Here is an 8,837-nt window from a genome sequence, read left to right as displayed (position 1 = left end):
TTTTTGTGGTAGTGGAATCACTTCAAACTCTTATTTATGCATAGGGATATTGTATAAATAATTTGATGTGTTTGAATATTTTTTAACTTTTAGGTATAGATTAATAAATAACATGATATGATTTATTTCATTAAAAAGGTTTAAGAATTTTTCAAGAGAAATTATCCATTTAAAGTAGTATTCATAATTAGGAATCAACTATTTGAATAAAAATTCATAGTGAATAATTAACTATCTAGCTAAAAAAAGTACTTCAGAAATTATTTCATTAATTTCTTTCTAAAACAAATTAAATAGGTAAAAATTTCAGTTACCGATAAGTTATGCTCATTACATGGCATGCGAAAGACAAGTAATTTAATTCTTTTCTACTTTTCTTATTACCTTGACGAGGAATATAACATATTTTTATAGAAACTCCTATGGTGAGATAAACATATTTTAAACTTAACGGCTTTTGAATTAATCGTTGATTTATTTTGAGACGTTTGTAAAATGCATTTATTTTCGTTCATTGATTCTAACCTTTTATTATGCGATTTTTTTTCTCTCTTTTCAAATACATGAAGCACGACTTAATTTAGACATACATACACTACTATTAAGTGTACAATTTAAATATCAGGATGTAACAATAAAGAAAAAGATAACTGATAATAAAAACATTACAAAAATTTCCAAATATACCAACAAATTTATTACATGGTTTCATACAAAATTGAATCATATTCATGATCATCCTAACTTATTTCCTTTCTTGCAAAATCATAAATAGAACAAAATTACCAAGTAAGGAATGTAGATTACTATTGTCACAAATTGCATATCAAGTAACTTATTTTCCTTCTAAAGGATAAATGAATTTGCACATATATATATTGAATGATATCATTTAGCAAAATCATATAAATTCACCAAAAAAAAAAAAAAAAAAGAGTTAGGGTAAAGAACAAAAATGGGTTCAAGTTATATGAGAATGGTTTCTTCACTTGTATTATTGGGTTTGGTATTGATTCAACAACCATTATTGTTTGCAAAGGGAGATCCAGTTCCACTACCACTCCAAAAGTGGCATGTTCATGTGGTTAATGGGCTAAAGAATGCCACTTTGTTTGTGCATTGTAAGTCTAAAGATGATGATTTGGGACCCCAACACCTAGTTAGCAATGGAGCTGAATTCCAATGGAGTTTTAAGATCAACATTTGGAGAACCACTTTGTATTGGTGCTCACTACACAAGCCAAATGCTGATGTTTCATTTGATGCATTTTGGGTTGAGAGGAGACATATTTGGCTCCATTATAGGTGCATGAATCAAAATTGCTTCTGGATGGCTAAAGATGATGGAATTTACTTGAGAAATAATCCTGATGCTGTTGATGAATTTGTTCATAAATGGGATGAAGCTAGACAAGTTTGATGAATTGTTCAATTTATACCTCTAAATTTTGGGAGTTGTATCAAATAAAACTTTCGTAAGTATATTAATTTACATTCTCTTCTAGATTTTGTTGGACCAATATCATGTAAAGTTTATAATTTGTGTAGATTTCTTTAAATATGGTTTAACAAAATAGACGATTTTCAAAGAAAATTATGTGTATGAGTTTGAATTGATTCATTTACGAAAGTTCGATGGTTTATTGATACAGTTATAAGTTTCGGACGAGATTTTTCTAAATGAAACATAAAGAAAATTGTAAATCGATATATTTACAGAAATTTAAGGTTTAAATTGATATGATTATTAATTTAGAGTTTAAATTGATACAACCTTAAAATTTTTCAATTTTATTTTATGTTAAATCTTAATCTTGTCAAATTTTTTAGTTTTGAAATAATTTGGATATCTCCAACATGAATTTTGTGTGCTAGCTAGCTAGTTTGAGGTGATCTCATAGTTCTAAAAGTACTTTAGTTTATTATATAGAGTGAGAGGTCCCAATTATAAATGAAAAGAGTAACACATCTATTTCACGAAGATTTTTTTTTCCTACTAAATGACCTTTGAACTTCATGGGATCTGATGTCATTTCAAATAACATGGAATTTCATTTCCAAATCAAACAATTTGATGATAAGAAGAGCAATTCATATATCTTATAAATTAAAAATGTGAGGTATCTTGATTTTTTCAATGTGACATCCTTAACACCAGACATGTCTTCATGGGTAAAAAGAACATTAAACCCCACTGTAATCATTGGTTCTCTTTTAAAAAAAATTATAATAGTTGTTAAGGTACTTACAATCTTTTCACACCTAATCGATGGTGGTCATGGGTTGAAGTGTTCAGAAAAACCGATGATTCTAAGAATCTGATCAACCTATTTCAATCCTTATGGTTTGGGTTGGATTTTCAACTTATTGAGATTGGGTGGAATTCAAAAAAATGAAACTTTATAAATTGTATTGGTTCATGGGTTCACTTAAAATTAGATTGGATTGAACCAAATCAACCCGACTTTCTTATTAAATTTCTATAACATTTTGTTTTTCTATTGTACAATTGTATATGCATATATTTTTTTAATCTTATTTATTCAAAACCCTTTTTCAATCCTTTACTCTCCTAACAAATCTGATAAATCTTTAAGTCTGTGGAATGTAATTTATTGAAATTAATCTACAAATCTTAATTCAATATTTCAAAATAAATAAAAATATGTTTTACAAGTTATAATAATACATTAATTTCTATTAAAGCAAAAAAATTAAATAGATGACCTAAAGAATCGAGAACCAACCCGATTCAAGTATTTCATGGTTGAGTTGGATTTAATAATTCAATGAAAAGATTAATATCAATTTATTCACCTATGGCTCCACAATGATTTTACCAGTGGCATGGCCATCCATGCTCTTTGCCCAAGCCTCCTCAGCCTTACTCAAAGGATGTCTTGAATCAATCACACTCTTCAGCTTCCCTTCCTTGATCAAATTCACAACATACCTCAGGTTCTCACTCTTGAAAGACATCCACCACAATGGCACCAACCTCTTCTTAGAAAATGTAAGTTTCTTAAAGGCGAAAGTCAGCATCGTAGCGGCATTTTCGGGAGTAATGTCAATCACCTTACCGTTGGAGCTCAAATTAGGCTCAAATACAGACCAAGGAATCCCTGTTGTACAATGGATCACTGCATCATACTTCCTACCTGATGGACTCTTCAGAGCTGCCCCTTCTGAGGTTCTGTAGTCTATGACCTCATCTGCGCCCAAGCTCTTAACAAACTCGACGTTTCGGGCGCCACAAGTAGCGGTTACATGTGCGTTTCCTAGCTTTGCTAGCTGAACGGCGTAATGGCCGACGCCACCAGAGGCAGCAGTGATGAGAATGTTTGATTGAGGGCTATTTCTATCAAGCTTGATCCCAGCAGCTTGGATTAAAGCTTGATGTGCTGTCAATGCCGCGGTGGGCAGGGCAGCACTATCAGCTGCGGTCACTTCGGCGGCCTATAAACTGTTGTAGCTTCCTTTGCTATAACACATTCAGCAAGTCCACCATTCTGTCATTGCCATACAAGAAAAAATGTAAAGATGAACACTTACCAATCACATGAATCAGTGATATAATTCTTGAGCATTAGAACGTTCTCCATGTGGATTAATAAGAGATTGGTTAGGACTCATCCATATACCAAATATTAAGCATGTGGAAGAGAGATGTTTTGAAGGCTAAATCTACCAAGTGGTCCTTAAGCTTTTACATCATTTTCAATTTAGTCCTTAATTTTTTAAAATTCTGGATTTTACCCCAAACGTATGTAAACAACTCAATTAGGTTATTCCATAAAAGAATGGTTAAATTTTGTCAACAAAAAGTTGGTGTATCATTAAATTGTTGTTTTATTAACATATTCAAAACATGGGTGCTACTTGACTCATGAGTCAAATTCAAACCGTCTATCAATATAATCTGACCCCTCTCATTAAGAAAGATTCATTTCTCTTACCTCTTCAATCTCATTTAGGAGAGCTAACGAAGATTTTGAGACAGAAAGAAAACAAAAATATATTCTCAAATTTAAAGGTGTGAAAAAAAGAACGGCAATGAATACATGGGAACATATCTTTGGTTAATAATCCCGAAGTCTCCAAATTAGGTTAGGCTTTATGATATATATATGTTAAATCATTAATTGATCCAAAAGCTTAAGTTGATGGATGACGGTAAATTTAATATTATATCAATACTCTAACACTCTCAACCAATTGTGAGCTTGAAATATGTTGAAAACTCAACAAGTGAAAATCAATATTAATTGGGAAACAAACGAGACATTGCAAGAATTTGAACACAACAGGACCTCCTAGACTTTCCGCTTCGATACCATGTTAAATTACGATTGACCCAAAAACTTTTGTACAGTTTGATACTTATCAGCAAAGTCATGATTTCCTTTTGGGACCCTGCTTATGGTTAAGCTAGATTATTATTAACTGTGGAAAAGGGTGAGTAAATACTTACAGCATGGTTAAGAAATGTCACAACTCTGTCCCCAACTTTTAAGCTTTTCACCCCTGCTCCAACCTCTAAGACTTCTCCAGCCACATCTGTACCTGTTTCAAATTCATCACCAAGATTTTTGGTCTGTTAATGTCTTGGTTTTCATAAGAAAGGTATTAACAATGGTTTCACTCTCACCTCATTCCAAACTTACTTATTCAACTAGTTAACATCAATCTTCTAACCACCTTTATATTTTTACAAACAGGAAAGAAGAATATTTTTTTTCATTTTTCAAAAAAATAAATAGCTAACTATACAAGTTTTTTCCTTGGTCCATTAAAAAACGATATAAATTTGAGGTACTTCTCTCTCGTACATCCAACGGTTTAACTTTCGGCTACATTATGGTAACCTCATTGAATAATTTCTCATATTAATGTTACCAACTCAAACTTAGTATTTTGCACTTAAACAAATGTAACATAACAAGCTTTCAAGTCGAGTTGAGAATTCAGGACACACATGGAATATGAGGAAAGCTGCGAGGATAAAATGGACGTATGACTCCATTCTGACTTTTCCAATCAAATGGATTCAGACTAACTGCTTCTACTTTCAGCAAAACCTCATCATCTTTAGGTCTTGGAATGGGAACTTCTGCATGCTGCAGGAAACATAGAACATACACATGTGAACAACAAATCATAAGATTCATAACATAAATAATCGATATTATTACATGGGTGGGAGATTAGACAATCAATTTTGAGATGGTAATATGTGTCTTATCCACTTAGTTAACTTTCAATTGGTTCAACTTCCTCAACTTGACGAAGGGCCGTTTCGATACTAAATACATGTTTTAATCCCTAATGTTGGGGTGATACTCAATTCGGTCCCTAATCTTTTAAAAGTTCAAGTTTCACCTCTTACTTAACGAATTGTTTTCAATTAACAAGTTCTTTCAAATCATCTAGGGGTGTTTGGCTCAAAAAATTGGAGTTGAGAGGGTAGAGTTGTGAACTACTAAAAAACATCAATTTTTATGCTCATTACACTGTTGGTTCTACTACTTCATAACTCTCTACATTTCACAACTCCCCAAACTTCACAACTTCACAACTTCACTCTTTACCCAATGGGGTGTTTGGCACCAACATGAGTTCGGTGGAGTTTGATTAAATAATATCAACTCCTTGTTTTGTCCATCAACTTCATAACAAACTGTTAAATAACTCCACCTACCAACTTCAACGATGCTCGTCTTTATATATATATAAGGAAAAAAAAAAGTAAGCATCCCAACTTCAGATCTCCAGGTTAAACTCTACACTCTAAACACAAATATTCTCCAGACTAAACCACTTTTACACTTCAAACACATATCATTTAACTTCCAAACTAACTCTCCTGATTAAACTACTTCAAACATAATAACTCAATTCAACTAGTCAAACGCCCCATAATAATGAAGTAAAGACCCATAAACAACTTGCAATTTCATAAAGTAAATTTCGATATTTAAGTGACACAAAATGAGTAAAGAGCAAGAGAGAGAAGACATGAAAATGAAGAAAAGAAACCTTGAGAGCAGCCGATCCGCCGCCATAGGCTTCATACAGAACTGCCTTCATAAGCCTGGAAGTGGTGGAAGCCGCCATAGCCCAATTCTTACCAATACTTTCCTTTGAGAATGAGAAGCTTAACTACTGCTATTCTCTGCTTTCCAAATTTCAGGAATGAGCTAAACCATTTATGTAGTTGCCTTTGATTTCTTCTCTCTTTTTCTCTGCGTGTCTCTGTATTTGGGTTGAATTGAATATTCAAATTTCAACGTACAGCCATAACCGCCGGCCTTTTGGAAAAATCATCACTCCAATAATCTCTTGGGGTTTCTTTTTCTTTTTCTTTTTCTTCAAGAAACTGAACTTTCATCGAGTGATCGAGCAACAGCCACATGGGCTACAAACAATTATGTTTCTGTGAACCTAAACATTTTTTGGTTGAATGAAACAGTACCTCGGAATTTCTATATAAACTTCAATTAACCACGACGGTGTTAGAGCAAGAAATTAGTTATTATAGTGCTGGATTATTGTAGTTAGATTATAATAGTTGGAGTGTAAATTATTTTAGTTTAGATTCTAATAGTATGTATTTGAAGTATAAATTATTTTAGTTTGAAAATAAAATATTAAACACTATAACAAAGAATAAAAAGGATGATGAATGTAAAATAGTAAAAATTATAACAAATAATAATTCTTAGTAAATAAGGGTTTTGAAATAGAGTTGATTGTAGCTTATTAAGAAATATAAAATAATATTTACTGTAGCAAAAAGTGGTTATTATAGTATTAGGATAATTCCTACCCAAAACACATTTTAAATGGTAAAAAATTTCGACAATTATCTCTATGATAGTCAATAATATTAATAATCGATGACAACATATAATTTTCTATACTAAGGACTAAGATTTATAGTTCAAATCCTCAAGAACAATCGTTTTCATGGCAAATTTTAAAACAATGTTGAAGTTTAGGGTTACAATGTAATTTTTAAAGTCTTGCATCTAGGATTATGATCGGGATTTTTCTACGAATTACCTAAAATTTTTTACAAAAATAAAATTTGACAAACTTTTTCAAAATAAAACTTTCTAACCAATTTCTTTAGAATTTAGCCTCTAGGATTATAATCCGGATTTTTCTACGAATAACCTAAATTTTTTTATAAAAATAAAATTTGACAAACTTTTTCTTGAAAAAGTTTTCTAACCAATTTTTCAGAGAAAAAAAAGGAAGAAAATGAATTACTAAAAAGAAAAAGATTGAAAAGGTAATAAATCCTTATTTTGAAAATTTGGGTCCAATATCATATTGGCCTTATTTTTTAGGCCATTCTATCAAATAATCGATTTTAATTAAGACCTACTTCAAAGTTGGAGAGTATTTTATATAATTTAACCAAAGTTTCAAATTTCGAGTTGACTACTCTTGTGGGCAAGGCATGAGCTCCCTCATTGTGGTTCTATTTGATTCTTTAAAAGTCCTTGTGCTTACAGGGTGTTAAAATTGGATATTTCAATAGAGATTGAGTTCGACAAAAAAGGTAAATTGACATTCTCATTAAATGATAAAAATAATTGAGAAAGTGTTTTAAAAATCCTAAGAAAATATCACTAATTTTTTTTTAGAAGTTGTGTATTACAATATTTGTTTAAATTTAAAGGTTTCTTGGATTGTCTCTACATTTACCTTATCTGACAAAGAGATGTTTTCTGAAAATATTGTTTCTGCAAAATATTTTTCTTATGTAGAAAATCTTGGTTGTTGTATATTTGCAAATCTTTTGCCTTCTTTGACGCTTTTCTTTTTCTTTTTTTGGAAGTTAGAGTTGCTCATTTGAGTGTCTGTTGTGCATATTTAATGGCTTTCAGTCTCTTGAGTTAGGTTGGCCGTTTTTACAAAAGATATCAAGATTCGTTATCTTGTGAATTATTTATACTACAAATGTGGTGTCAATCTTTGAAGGCGTTGAAGATTGTATTACTGTAAGGTTGGAGACATACACCAAGCTATTTGTGTACTTCATCAATGGACTTTGAGAAGGGCTAAAGTTGAGCGAAGTCTAAACAAAATGAGTGAAGTGGTCTTTGATCGAGAGGGAAAGATAAAGATCCAGTGAGAGAGAATCTTAGGAGAGCTTAAGTTTAGTCGAGAAGGAGGCTCAATCTTAGAGGGAGCCTAAGAAGTTCTTCATTCATATTACTACTTAGGGGGAGCCTAAGTTACTAAGAGAGAGGGAGTCTCAAATTTTGGGGGAGCCTAGGTGAATGGTTGAGTGATTAAGCTCTACAGAAGTCACTATAATCTTATTGTCATTATAGATAAGAACTATGTTGTAATTTCTTGTCATATATATTAGTGAAGTTATTTTTTTTAGGCACACTGTCCCCGATGTAGGTGGTATTCACCAAACTAGGTTACCAATCTTTGGTGTTCTTTTTATCTGGTATTCATGTCTGTTTCATGTTCTGTAGAATGCTATAGCATTATTTGTAACGGCTTTTGATATGCATTAGGTACTTTCATATTATTTTCTTTCATTCTTTCTTTCTTTCCTTCCTTTTTTTCTTTTGTTTTTGTTTTTGTTTAACATCATGAATGTATAAGTGGTGATTCCAACCTTTATCTCTTAATCAAGAATACACTTTTAAGGGGAGCTTCATATCCTCTTGGTGATTGCAAATACCCATAAGGCTGATTCCATTATTTATATCTTGGATTTTTAGCCCTTCATTGTATGATTTTCAGTTTTCAAGTTGATTCCCCATGTTTATAGGCTATTAGTGGTAGATAACGTCATTAAAGTTTAACTG

The 8,837-nt window shown here is 31.7% G+C and overlaps 1 protein-coding gene and 1 pseudogene across 1 annotated transcript; one reads left to right on the top strand and one right to left on the bottom strand.

Moving 5' to 3' along the window:
* The first annotated feature begins 955 nt into the window (after positions 1-955).
* On the top strand, positions 956-1,420 carry LOC120084670 (S-protein homolog 1-like). The gene has a single exon (XM_039040479.1). It carries the CDS (start codon positions 956-958, stop codon positions 1,418-1,420), a length of 465 nt encoding a protein of 154 aa, XP_038896407.1.
* A 1,215-nt stretch (positions 1,421-2,635) lies between these two features.
* On the bottom strand, positions 2,636-6,387 carry LOC120086520 (annotated as a pseudogene).
* Positions 6,388-8,837: the final 2,450 nt, after the last annotated feature.

This window comes from Benincasa hispida, chromosome 9, assembly GCF_009727055.1.
Source record: "Benincasa hispida cultivar B227 chromosome 9, ASM972705v1, whole genome shotgun sequence".
Classification (NCBI taxonomy): domain Eukaryota; kingdom Viridiplantae; phylum Streptophyta; class Magnoliopsida; order Cucurbitales; family Cucurbitaceae; genus Benincasa; species Benincasa hispida.
The sequence above is the reverse complement of the archived record's forward strand: the minus strand, read 5'-3'. Positions and strand labels throughout refer to the sequence as shown.